At 48.4% G+C, this 13,887-nt stretch overlaps 3 protein-coding genes across 3 annotated transcripts; 2 read left to right on the top strand and 1 right to left on the bottom strand.

The window, feature by feature from the left end:
- Positions 1–3,520: 3,520 nt before the first annotated feature.
- On the top strand, positions 3,521–5,398 carry BKA55DRAFT_702009 (uncharacterized protein; the record flags this gene model as incomplete). Its single annotated transcript, XM_046200612.1, has 3 exons — positions 3,521–4,318; positions 4,649–4,702; positions 4,830–5,398. Exons 1-3 carry the CDS (start codon positions 3,916–3,918, stop codon positions 5,396–5,398), a joined length of 1,026 nt encoding a protein of 341 aa, XP_046047919.1. The 5' UTR covers positions 3,521–3,915.
- Positions 5,399–7,854: 2,456 nt separating this feature from the next.
- Positions 7,855–9,164, bottom strand: BKA55DRAFT_571482 (uncharacterized protein). Its single transcript, XM_046193073.1, has one exon. It carries the CDS (start codon positions 8,956–8,958, stop codon positions 8,026–8,028), a length of 933 nt encoding a protein of 310 aa, XP_046047918.1. The 5' UTR covers positions 8,959–9,164; the 3' UTR covers positions 7,855–8,025.
- Positions 9,165–11,241: 2,077 nt separating this feature from the next.
- Positions 11,242–13,752, top strand: BKA55DRAFT_514012 (uncharacterized protein; the record flags this gene model as incomplete). Its single annotated transcript, XM_046187945.1, has 3 exons — positions 11,242–12,457; positions 12,542–12,811; positions 12,992–13,752. 3 exons carry the CDS (start codon positions 11,242–11,244, stop codon positions 13,750–13,752), a joined length of 2,247 nt encoding a protein of 748 aa, XP_046047917.1.
- Positions 13,753–13,887: the final 135 nt, after the last annotated feature.

The following is a 13,887-nucleotide window of genomic DNA, read 5'->3' as shown; positions in this document are numbered from 1 at the left end:
ATCGATGACTGCCTGTAATCTTCGATTTATTAATGAGATCAGGTTTTCAAGCACCTTAGGCTCAATTTCTTCCCAGACTTCAGTTGCGGCATTAATTAAAGCTTCTAAAGCTTCCTAATTGCGTAGGAAGTATATAAGTTCTGGATACTTATTGCAAATCCTCTCTTTTAAGATATACCATAGATTTTCAATAGGGTTTAAATCAGGGCTATACGCAGGCCACCAGGTTGACATCGCATGCTGGTTTCGAAGGAAGATTAGAAGCCAACTGCCAATTAGATGACTACAGAAAAGGCTTGAATTATCGTGCTGAAAAACGGTATTTCTGGTAATAAGGCGATAAAGGTGCTGCTCAAATGCTTCCAACAGAGCTCGGGCTGTTACGCCGCCACATTCAGCTTCAGGGTCGCCGTCAAGGGGCACAATGGGAAGCTTTCTGTAATAGTTAAATGCAGAGAAAAATATCTGCAAATGGCGCGTTAGAGTAATTCGAGTCTATATATTTTCCCTGCAAAGTCTCTCTTTCTAATAATAATTAGTCATTACTCAATTGCAGTTTGAAATTTCACCCTTCTACAGAAGACCCAACTTCGGCATTGGCCCCCGCCGCAGGCGACGATAACTTCATCAGAAAAATTCCATTTTTTCCAAAACTCTAAAGACTTATTAATATATAGTCTTGCAAACTGTAGTCATTATGCCGCTGCTTCATTACTAAGGAAAGGCCGTAAAATTGACTGACAATGCATAATTTCAGCGTTTTTTAAGTGTCAGATTAGTATGCTTATGGCAAGTTAACTGTGCCTGTTAAAGTAAATCCCATAGCTAAATATGAGGATCCCTTGCAATAATTAACTTTATTCGTCTTAATTCCCTTGGCCCGATGGCTGTTAGTCGCCCTAATTGCGGTTGATCTTGGGCACTCTGTTGCGCTAGATACCAACAAATGATGCCATAGATTGCATGTCGACTCATGCCGAGTTCTTAACTAATTTCAACGGCGGAACGACCCGGATTATACATCTAATAAATCTTTATTCTTTTGTAAGGAGAATGATGTATTTGCAATACCATTTGGACTTAAATTGATAAATATAGAATTGAAGATTGGTATTGACTGTTGTGATGATGAAGATGTAGAAGGGAAAGCGGAGTACCCGGGAATGTGTCGTAACTTTTGCGACCCCACTGTAGCCGTAGATGTGTTCTCGCTTCATTGCTTCACTGCTCAGGGTCCGCACGGGCTGCTAAGCTAGTACAGTACCGGTCTTGACATCCTGTCAAGGTCATGCTGCCGGTGGGGGCTGCCAAGGAAAGGGGTTCTGCGATCGATCCGGGGCCGGCTCCCCGCCTCGAGCTCTGACTTAGCCTAAAACATTCGCTAAGCGAGTTCCCTTCTAAATCTCAAGCTGCTAGAGCAAGCAGGGGAGCATCAGCGACAGGGGTATACAAATCGACTTCGAATGAGGAGACTATCTCTGCACAAATTAAGCGATTCAAGAAGTGAGCTCCTCGGTCACAGCGCACAGTGTTTTGGGGCTGAACCTTATTTAGAAGCTATTAGCTGATTAGGGTGACTTTGCGGGCTGGTCGACCGTTTTCCTTACCCACAATTTGGCCGCTGCCAGCCCCAGCTAGGATGTTGACGCGACTTGTCACTCATTTCGGACTCTAGGCGGGGTTGGCGTGGCTCACCAAACTGAGACATTTCAAAGTAAGCCCCGTCTATCCAGAAATCTCGCGGTAACTGAAGAGCAACTAAGAAGAAGAGAATCACTTGATCCTATTATCTTCCAGTAGTCCTGGTGGCGCTGGCACAAACGAAGCTGTTGGTTCCACCGGGCGTCATCAAGCCCACCGTTGCTTTTTCCTTCACTAAATCGGGCCAAGAATTCACAGACTACAGCTACAATCACGTGCCAAAAGTCTGACAACACCAACGCGTCTACCCCGCTTTGGTCAGTATCACCAAACGACCTCAATTACTTTAACAACAAGACTTATATACTCAATGGCTTCTAAACAACGCGATTTTGGTACTGAAATAAGCGGAAATCGCCAAAGAAACCATGAATTTACTCCTGAGCAAAGAGCAGCCATGGTCGCGGAGGTATACGCCGGCAAATCAATGAGACAGGTTGCAGCCTCCTACTCAACGGATCCCGGGACTATCTCCCGGACAGTTAAACGCTGGAAAGAGAACCACAATAACGTCTCAAAACCACATTCTAGGCGTCCCCAGAAACTTAGCGCTCGGGAGGTTATATCTATCCAGCCATTTATTAAAAGAAATCGCTCAATTACGTGGAATGAGGCGTTATTGGAGCTTGGTGTTGAAGTGTCAACCCGGACGGTACATCGTCAATTACAAAGGTATTGGTGATGCAAATGGAGGTCAAAAAAGAGGATCAAACTGTCAAAAGACGATGCAAAAGCAAGGCTACAATATGCCCGTTTTGGATTCGTCATATCGACGAATATATCCTCATAATTGGCCTCAAAATGACACCCTTTTCAACGCTGACTTTCTCACAGATCTGCTTTACCGACGAGGTCACGGTTTCAAACGCCCCGAACAACCCCGACGGCTGGGTCTTTCGCCGACCTGATGAGAAGTATCGTATAGACCTAGTTAACGTCCAGCAGCATATTAAACCGACTATTTCCCTCATATTCTGGGGAGGAATTGCTCGCAATAAACAGTCATATCTTATACCGATGATAAGGGATAAGACGGGCAAAAAAGGAGGTTATTCCAGCTGGTCTTATCGCAAAGCCCTTACAGAAGGTCTCCTCCCTTTCCTCGATGAATTTAACCTATTTCAACAAGACAACGCCCGGATTCATACAGCTCAACCGTCAATAGATTGGCTGCTTCTTCATGGGATAAAACCCATTAATTGGCCGTCTCATTCCCCTGATTTAAACCCCATAGAACACGTATAGAAAGCTCTAAAAGCCAAGCTTCGACGGATGCATCCCGAATTTATCAGATTGAAGAACAACAAGTCCGATAGAGCTCAGTTGATCAGATGGTTGCAAGAGGCGTGGGCAGCCTTGCCAAGCCACCTAATTTTGAAGCTGACGACTTCCGTGAAAAACCGCCTTCGCGCTGTCATTCGCGCACAAGGATGGTATATAAAATATTAAAGCGCTGATTCAGGGGAATTAATTGATATACTTTTTATTAAATTTAATTAACTATTCGTGATGATATCGCTGAGTGTTTAATTGGTGTTGTAATCAGGGAGGTTGGATGTGGGGTTGGTGTTGTCAGACTTTTGTCATATCATTTTAGTATGCGAGCTTAGAATAAATCGGCTTAACGATTCTGATCAACATGCAGGTATCGACAAGCTGAGAGGAGAGGGAACGACAACTGCACATGAGGCGTACAACGAAAATACAGTATTCGTGACGCGCCCGATTAATAGGTATTGCTATGGCACGACTCAGCTGAGATCAGTGGTGCAAGGACCCACAACCGGCTTGCTGGTGACCATTCTCTGTTGACGAAAAAGTGGAATAAAGTAAGACATCAATCTTTTGTCTCTGTCACAAAAGAGTGCTCTCACTAACGTGGGCATTTTGACTGGAGGCCGAAGCCAGCCTAAGCACCATTTCAGACATGTTCCTTCTGTCCCCTCCTTGGCCAGTCATTTCGGTACACACCACTCTGTCTTACACACTGGAACGATAGGGTACGAGTGCTTCTCTCCAGCCCCCGCCCAATACACATCACCATCTTATCAGGTTGTACAAAATCTCTTGAGAGCCTGCGAGAAATTTTACCTGGCTCGATTCGGCTCGACTTTACCATCCTCTTCCAGCTTTTCGCTTTTTTCGTATGCCGTCGGGAGCGTGAGTTTACTTAGTCAACTCATCATCAGCATCCAAGGTTGCAACATCCCCTCCATGGCCATCGCGATCCCGTCGCCAGCTCAGTCGAAGCCCTTCCTGTCTAGTATGGGTAATCTATGGGAGAATACCTCGTCAGCTTCTATTCCCATGGTTAGCGTTATTTCTTATCAATATCCACCACTACCCCTTGTCAACATTAAGATGGGTATGCCACCTCAAGGCTTTATGCCTTCCTACACCGTTCCTTTCCAACAGCTTTCTTCCTTGAGCATGTTTAATGTTCGTGATCCTCGGTTATCAAATCAAGAGCATGTTCTGAGTATAAAGGGAGCATTCTCAGCACCAGCCGGTGATCCTTTACATCCTGCGAAAACAGATGAGCAACCGCAACAAATGGGGACAGTAAGGGAGAAAAAGAGAAACAAACTAGGTTATCGTCGCACTATGGTGGCCTGTGGTAAGTGATAGCCTTCCAACTTTCCCATGGATGAGTGTACCTATCTAAACGTATACCCTCAAGGTCACTGCCGGCGCCGAAAAATCAGATGCATCACGTCATCCTCTGATGTGCAAGGTCGTTGCATTAACTGTATTCGCTTGAGGAAGGAGTGCAGTTGTTTCCCGGTAGACCAAACATCTACCTACGACTCACGAGCAAAGAAAACGTCAAGATCTTCTGCTAAAGTAAAAGGAAACTCAGCTACATCTATTAGCAATCCAGTAAAGCAACCAAGGAAACTGAGGCCACCATTTAGCCCATCAACAAAAAACCCAACATCTATTGCAGTTCCCACGACCATTGAAGTCACTAGGACAGAAGGGTTCCCGCCTGAAATGAGAGGTTCGTCAACCGTCTACGGCTACGGGCCATATTAATTAACAGTAAACTACAGCTTCGTATGCATCTCCCACGAATCAGAACCCTTTTGGAATGAGAAACCAGGATCTCTCCAACTGGATGCTTGCAGATGCTGACCAAAGCCCAACTTCGAACACAGGAGAACAGAATCCAACGTGGCAAACGTATCCTTCGGAATCACCCATGAGCACACAACCTTCACCCTTCGCGTCTGTACCGCCGTTGTCGGTTGGATGGACATCTGGAAGCTCGAAACTCACATCTCATGGGGACGTGGATCTTGCTTGGGGTCCCTACGCGCATCCGGTGCGATCCATGTTGTATGGAGGGGAGCCCTTAGCCAGTCATCATCCCTCTCAATATCCTCTGATGGCCTCCAGTCTGCAATTTGAGCGGAGGCCATCTGCATTGTCTGATGTTTATATCACATCTATGAGTGGTGTAGTTCCTGGATTTGAAGCTGGCACTAGCTCCAATATGAACCCAGCCGTTCCTCTTTCAGCTGGAGCAGTAACTCCAGCAAACCATACAGCGTGGGACCAATCACAACCACGTCCAGGCTACACTTTTACAAAGAACCAAGACGCTTATGCTGGTGGCTGGCCGTCTGGACGCAATGGGCGAGGTCACCCATTACAGGTAGCCGGCCCCAGCCAGGCCCAGCCAGCAATTCAGTAATAATGGAGCAACCTCACACTTACATTACACGCGGTGATCATGGAGCAAATTCTAGGACATATCTTGGGCGTAGTCTTCTTAGTGGGAGAAATGTATTCTAGTGGCTCTTCTCGTTCTTGTTGTTTATATTGCGCAGTAGTGCTGGGTGAAAATATATTTTATGAAACTTGGTTGTTTTTAATTATTGAGATGAGAGTTCTTCTCGGGTTCATATCTCTAGATGATTTCATCTAGGACTTTCAGACTAATAGTCTGAATCCTGAAGATAAGGGGGATTCCCGGATTTTCCAACAGGGAGGAGACTAAGCCCTAGAAATCGCCTTCACTGTCAGCTTCATGGTGCAGGGCCACTTCGAAATTGTTAGCCGATTCCTTGACGACAATACTGGTACTCAATTACGGGGTCTCTTTTTGAACGGGGTTCAATCCTACAATCTTTCTTGGGGGTATGGGGAACAAACGGATGCAACCTTATTTCCTCGTCCTTCGGGTACAACCGTTTTGCACTTGGCTGCCTGCGAAAGATTACCTGAAATTGTCGAACTTCTCCTCGAAGAAGGGGCCTGCCGTTAATGCCGCTGATATAGATGGCCGAACTCCTCTCATGGGAACGACCTGGCAAGCTACAACCCATCCAATGCTAATGATCTTGAGGCCCTTTTAAGTGAAGTGTGACGTAGCCAGCAAACTGGCCTAACTTTTATCGATGGGGGCTTGCCCAGTTGCAATTCTCAGACGACATTTGCTGTCCTACTGTTTGGTATTGTACAATGCCACTAACTTCCTATAACGTATTTCATCACTAAGCGGGCCACATCACCTGCCGGGCCAGTTTTCTATACCTCCCAACTTCTAATCCCTACAACTTACCCAAAAACACACTCAATGGAATCCAAAATACCATGATTCGATGCCTCATCTATATCTTCAGCCTCTGGACAAGTTCTTGCATTATGACCACTCTTGCGGCAGATGCCACAGAGCCGCGCGCCCGTCTGGTGCCGCTTCGATAGGCCCCCTCCCGCACCTTCATCACGCCCTTCTTCCTCCACTACGCCCTTTTTCACTAGAAGCTGGCTCGCCTTCTCACCTGTAAGAGGTCCTGAATCTTGTAATCGTGTTCTCTTGGCACTCCGCCGCTTAGAAAGGGCCTCATTGGCCTCGCGGATGCCAGAATTGGTGTTGGAGAGCTTCCTTGATGTTTGCTTACCCGATCCTTGATCAGAGTTGACTGCGAAAGAGCTTCAGTGGCAGTCCGGGGCGTCTGGGAGATCCAAGGTAGGGCCAGAACATCGGGGGTCTCAGGAGGGGTTGGCGTCCGTAATCTCACATCAAGTCTCGAAGTCACAGCTTCTGGATTCCACGGAACTAGGCCAGCCCCCTGAAAGCTACTCTTGATGTCTTTTCCGTAAAGACCAGCTCAAAAGCGGCCTTGAACGCGGGGAAGAAGTCGTCCTTGGTGATATGCGTAATGCTAGCCCGGGTAAGGAACGAGATTTGGCTGCCGTATGCCTTCTTCAACGAGCCAAAAACGCCGACATCGAGCTGCTGAGTTAAATGAGATGAATGGCTTGGTAGGCAGAGTGGTATAATCTTGTTGGCCTTACAGTATTCGTTGAACTCGGCGTTTATATGGCTCTCATGCCCATCAAGCATAAGCATCCGATATTGGCCCTTCTGGCGCGCTTTTGTTTGCTGATCAAAGTGCTTAAGCCACTCGAGACCTGTATCGTGATCAGTCCAGCCGTTGGGAGTCGTCTTGATGACCCAGGTGCCCGGAATCTGACCGCCAGAGTACCAGGCAGCAAGGTGGAATCGGCCCGCAACGCAGAGGAAAGGCGGCACTGTATGTCCATCCGCCGCAACAGCACAAATCGCTGTGACCCATTCTCTATTGCCAGGCTGGACAGCTTTTGGTCTATTGATTCGATCCGAGCGCGTGACGACCATCCTAGCACGGATCATACCCATCATAAAGCCCGTTTCGTCAAAGTTGTACAAGTCGCTGTCCTGTATGCCGTATTTTGCGCGCATATTGGCAACCAGGCGGAACCATGCATTCAACACGTCAGGATCTTCTTGTAAGGCTCTTTGGTAGTCATGCGGGCGAGAAAAAACGCGTACAGAGTTTTGGTTGTCGCGCAATGAAGCGATCAGTCCAGCACTTCCCGACGCGTCGCTCATCACGCTTGAGTAGTAGCAGATTTGCCATATCTTCCACATCGGCTTTCCGAGGTGAAAATCCTCTAGAATCCAGCTGCGATATGTATTGAACAATCGCATCCTCTTCAGCCATTGTCAAATTCGACTGCTATATATATCAGTCTTTAAAGGTCTTCCAATAATTCTAACTTATAAGTTAAGGTTATTCATAAAATACTAAACTACTTTACAAAATATCGAATACTTAATTTTGAATTTTTACGCTTAACATCCATTACAAAAATAATACACGACTCGATATTAAGATCTGACATAATTGTGGTGGGAGTAATCGCGTGTTGAAGTTGGAGTGTACGAAATTGAGAAAAGTGGCCCGGCAGGTGATGCGGCCCGCTTTGTGACGAACTACGTTAATGTAAGTATGATATCTACACAAGGATCATGGCTACCAAACAGCAGATACCTCAAATCCGCGTCTTACTTTCCTCCTTCTCCCAGACAGATCTCGCAGCCCTGTGGGTCTTTAAATATGCCCCATGCATCTCTGTCGCAAATTTCTCCACCCTCCAAGCAAGCTCCCATGTTGAATCCTTAGGTGGGTATCCAACCCACTGCACCAGTAATTGCAATTTCTCGTCCTTGACCTTCCACCGGCGGATTTGAAAAACGTGAAACAAATTTATTCCTGTTGCTTCCTCGCGGCCGCCCCTGAGTTCCCAGTAAGTGTAGAGCACAAGTGGGTAGTCTTCTTGAATTGTACGCTCATCGACATATGTGGGCTTGGAGCAGCCATTCCATCTGGCCTCGAGCTCGACCTCGGTTTTGTTTTTGATGCGGTGACTGATGATTTCTTCAACTTCGTATCTCGGCTCTTCTGCATCATCTCGTTGCTCCTCGGACTCAGCCAGTTCAGCTGTATTGCCTGCGTTAACTGGCTCCCCTGGACCCTCTGGCTTGGTTGGGTCCTTTCGCTTAACTAAATTCGTTTGTTGTTTCTTGCTTCCTAAATGCTTGCGGTCCATTCCGCCCTCTATCTCGCCCTTCAACATCGACTGAACTCCACCGTTGAGGTTATGGTGCCTCAGCGCAAAGCAAGTGACGTCAGGACCGAATCTTGAGGGCTGGGCAACCTCTGTCGACTCGCCTCGCATTGACATATCGCGCGCAGCCTCAGTCTGCTCGTCTATCCTCTGTACCATAGAATGGGAAATGGCAGACTCGGTTGCATTTAAGGACGCTAACACCAGAAGGGGGCTGACGTCGGTAGGAAAGCTACGTTTGCCCCTGAAATTCGATTGCTTTTGGGTTAAGGCACTATCTGTAATCGCCTTTGCCTTGAAAATGCGTGAGAGCTGGTCGAAGCGCGACTGACCCCTTCCCGTTCTCTTTCTGGCCATTGTGCGGCTTAGTTTATGGATCAGAGAAAGGATGTTTGGCGGTATCGCGATGGAGAGCCGAGGTAGATTTCCACTAAATTTCGAGAGATAGTATCATGATTAACTGTTAATTGTGCATTTTGGGCATTGGCCGATTGTGGAGCTTAGATGAACCGTATCGTTGGCATTTGGCCTCGAAGGTCATGGCCCGGTGGTGAATCGTTGGCTTCAGGTTCAGGTTCAGGTTCTACCCCTACTCAGTTTTGGCCGCTATCCAACAGCAGCCATGCCGGGGTTTGGCCGACAGCCGAAGCGCCCCACTTCGCCGAACGCCATTTGGTGCTTGGCCTAGCGCAACCCACAGATCAAATCCAATGAAACAAATTGCCAAACAAATCAATCAAGTATGCCAAAATCATATTTCAATCAAACAAATTTAAAATCCTGGATTTGAAATAACATTTGATATGTTTGATACGTGATATGCGATCCAAGGTCCATGCTGCCTGACTATGAACCGCGCTTTCACAGCTTACCCAGAACCTGGCTGGTTAGCGACCCCAGCGAATGAAAGTCATCCATTAAAACTTCCATTAGTGAGCTACCCCCAGCAACACGGTCAGACTGGCTAAAGAGAAAGTAGCTTCTTAACTTTTACGTCCCGTCCTAGCGACATCAAACCGCGTCAGTGCCAGTTTGTTTACCTCACGGATCGACGCCTAACCCGATGGAATCCAACGACATTATGCTTCTTTCGCCTCCACCCTCTGCCTTTTCTTTTCTCCAATCACCGAGAAATTTGGCGAGCCAATTCGAGCTGACAACGCATACAGCATTGCCAGCAGCGCTGCCCACAAATCAAATGCCATCAAACAAATTGCCAAACAAATCAATCAAATATCCCAAAATCTTATTTCAAATCAAACAAATAGGAAAACTTGGATTTGAAATGACATTTGATATATTTGATACAAGATATGAGGTTGGAGATATGATCAGTTACGCTGATGAGCGTCTCTGCGGATTACCCGGAACCCGATGAATGCTAGAAGCTGCCGAGTGGGTCTGGCCAATCAGAATCATTGCTCAGATCGTTCATTAGTGAGCTACCCTTAGTAGAGTCCTCTACCCCCCCAAGGAGAAAGTAGCCTCTTGGCTTTTTCGCCGCCGCCCCCATATGTTGCAGGCCGGGCATGGTCTCAATGATCCTCAGGAACAACAGCCCTTAGTAATCAAGCTGGGTGATTTAAAGTAAAACCTGTGGGATGGAATGCCCCACACAGAAGATAGAACCAATCAACTCACTACTGCTGCTCATTATGAATGACCCGACCTTCAATCCATTTTAAGCACATCCAGTGCGACACAAGAGTTCCATCGGGTGTCGTTATCGATCCCAAGCCGCAGGCTTACTCGATCCTCCCATAGATCACTGTGGATAGATGAATTTCGAAGCCAGACTGCAATGTTATGTAGTTTACGCATCGCGGGGATGGTTTGCCAGCCTCTGAATTTGTCATCCTTGAAATCGGGGGGCTTCCGTCAGAAGACACTCGTCACGACGAAAGGTCAACTCTCTGAATCCATTTCTTCAGGCAGCTGTTAGGGCCCCGCTAGCCCCACAGCTGCCTTTGCTGCCATTTTGTCCTGCAAAAGCTTTCTGCCCTAGCAGTGCGCTAACAGCGAGTGCTAAGAAAAAGTTTTCACAGGAGAGAGTTCGCCAATAAAAATGCGAAGTATCCCTGTCATTAGTATAGGGTAAGGCCTGCCCGCTACTGGCAAGAGGCGATTTGACCATCCAAATATCCCTTCTAGGCTGGCGATCAATTCAATTCAATCACACATCTGGGGGACAAAAGATCAACCAGTGAACCTTGTGAGCGTGCACACCCCATAGAACACACCGTGCCACCCCTGCTTCAAATTAATCGACACCCCAGATTGAATTGATCGCAGCCCTGATATTATTGGGGGGCTAGGGCATGTGAATGACGAAACTGGCGTTGCCTTTGGCCCAAGCTGGTAAGATTGGCAGGGATGTCTCACTCGAAACCTAGACATCAATCACAGATTTAGCTGCACCCCACACGATCTGTTAGTTCCAATAGCGGTCATAATGATGTCGACGACGTAACTTGGCTGAACTTGCTTGGGGAGCTTGGAGAAGTGGTATATGAGGAAGAGATAGCGTCAATTGATGGTCTAAGTAACAAGCTCTTGTCACGACTCAACAAGCACAATAATACACAGCGATCATCTTCTTTTTGATACCCAATCCATAAAAATAACTACACGATATTCACCATGAGTCTAAGCGCCAAAGTCAAAGACATTCTACACTCTGGCGAGTCCAAGGACAGATCCACAGCAGACAATACCAAGCGCCCACCTGGCTCATTCACAACAGAAGATATGGAGCCTAGCGAAACATACGAAGGCTACTCCAAGGGATACGAACACAATAAGCTTCACAAGGCTGACGATCCTCGAGGAGGGACTCACGGCGATAACAATGCACCTCGCGGCCATGCGCACAAGGATTCTGGTGTTGGACTCACCGAGAATGACCCAACTTCCTACAAGCCTTCTCAAGAACCCATCTCCGAGAGACGCAACGATCCTCTCAACGGAACTACTGAGTCCACTGCCGCTGGTGGCTTGGGAGATACCACCAACCTCGCATCCAAGGAGGGCACCAGTAGCACCACTGTACCATCTACCTCAGAGCATCCTCACTGGGGAGACATTCCCAGCGGAGGCGTTCACAACTCTGTCGTCGGTCATGGCAGCCCCGAAGATGAAAACGCACGCCACCGAGCTGTTCATTCAGGCGCGGCCCAGCCAACTCGAACTTCAGGCACTCTCGAGAGTGGCACATTCCGACACCGCCATGATCGCGATCAGTCATCCTCGAATAACAATCCTCATGATACCCAGCGACTTGCTCAAGAGAACCCGAACCGAGAAACATCTGACTCCAACTTCAACGAGGGCGTAGCTGGTGCTGGTGCTGGCAGAACTGCCACCCTTGGAGCCCACGAGCTCAACAAGAGACGCCATGCCGATGAGACACCAACCAAGGCGGATCAAACCACCGAAAAGACTCATTCCGAGGAACATAAGGGCAGATCTTTCCCTTTGCTGGGCAAGGATCACAAGGACCATCACAAGGAGACCAAGGAAGACAAGTACGCCAAGGAACCCAAGAAGGAGCACGAGAGCAAACTGGGCGCTCTCTTCCACCGACGTGGCTCTAAGGATAAGACTGAGACAGAGGCAAAAGCTGAGCAGGAGGCTGACAAGGAAAGACATTCTCATTCTAAGGCTGCTCCTGCTCTAGCTGCCGCTGGATCCGGTGGTGCTTATGCTGCTACCATGGATCGACATGATGATAAGAAGCGTGATTCAACTACTGGTACTCACCAGAATCCTTCTGCTATTCGAGGCGCGACTCAGTACCCTGCTGCTGGACTCGGCTCTACCAGAGATTACAGCACTCAGGGCAGTCAGCCTACTACTGGTGCTATGCAACAGCCATACCAGCAAGACTCTCACAGAGGCACCGGACTTGCTACTGGTGCCGCTGCTGGTCTTGGAGCTGGAGCGCTTGCGTCTCACGATGGTCAGCGCTCTGGCAATAGCCGCACTGATCCTCAGTCGAGCACAGGTTATGATGCCCAGAGCTACGATCCAGCCAGCCGCTCTGCCACAAACCCGACTGCTCAATCTTATCAGCAGCAGGGTTCTCACGGAGATCATGGCCTCGCCAAGGTTACCGCTGCTGGCCTAGGTGCTGGTGCACTTGCTTCTCATTTCGGTCATCAGCACTCGGGCTCCACCCAGCCTTCAGCTCTCGACTCTACACAGGGCTACAGTGCTCAGCGAGACCGGCCTGCCAACTTCTCTCACAAAGACCCCGCTGGACAGCAGCATGGATCTCACCGAGGCGCGGGACTCGCCGCTGATACTGCAGCTGGACTTAGTGCCAGTGCTTTGGCTTCTCGATCTGGCCGTGACCACCAGTCTGATCAGCATGGACTTGAGTCGAATAGAGGTTTTGAGCCGCAAGGCACTCAGCCCACTCAAACTTCTACCAGAGACCCAACTTCTCAGTATTATCAGCACGAGGGCTCTCACCGAGGCGCAGGACTTGCTGCCGGTACTGCTGCTGGTCTTGGCACCAAGGCTCTTGCATCTCATGATTCGAGCAAGAAACACGATGAGGATCGCTACCTAAGCAATGACAGCTCTCAGCGAGCTCAGCCTAGAGCCACTGGTACTGGGTCCGCTCTGGGTGGCACTTCCGCCTCTGGGTTCGATAGCTCTAGACATGAGCCCTTCCCAGGATCTCACAACCAGTCTCATCACTCGACTCACCATTCTACACTTGCTGAAAACGCCAACGCTGGAAAGTACAACACTCTTGCATCTGGTACCCCCCCTGGTGTCAAGTACGACGATGATGTTGACACCAGCCGTTCAACCCAGCAAGCTCATGTGGATACACCTCAGAAGAAGGATAACCACTACGGTACCGCTGCGGGGCTGGGTGCCGCTGCCGCTGGAGCTGGAACCGCTGGAGCGCTATCTCGCAACAGGGATGAGAAGCCTGTCGATAAGGAGGATTTGACTCATCAGACTGAACCCCGAACTGAGCGGCAACTCGATCGTGATACGGAGTCTCACAAGCCGATCACTGGAGCTGTTGCGCCTAGGTCGGGTGTTAACAAGCCTGTTATTCACAAGTGTCAGAAGTGTGGTGAGGATAATGATATCAGCCAGTACTTTACATATAATGCAGCTGGAAAGATCTAATGAGTTTGGGGGTTTGGTTATGTGATCACGGCCTGTTTTGTATTGAGTATACGCTAGTATCCTGGAGTTTATGTAACATGATGGTTTCCATTTGCTTTTTTAGAACCTTGGGCGCCTCTGTGATGTACCATGCAG

This window comes from Fusarium redolens, assembly GCF_020744475.1.
Source record: "Fusarium redolens strain MPI-CAGE-AT-0023 chromosome Unknown BKA55scaffold_10, whole genome shotgun sequence".
Taxonomy (NCBI): domain Eukaryota; kingdom Fungi; phylum Ascomycota; class Sordariomycetes; order Hypocreales; family Nectriaceae; genus Fusarium; species Fusarium redolens.
The sequence above is the reverse complement of the archived record's forward strand: the minus strand, read 5'-3'. Positions and strand labels throughout refer to the sequence as shown.

What these genes read in the sequence shown, in the direction of transcription:
- BKA55DRAFT_571482 (XM_046193073.1), bottom strand. Translation starts at nt 8,958, where the DNA reads ATGGCCAGAAAGAGAACGGGAAGGGGTCAGTCGCGCTTCGACCAGCTC.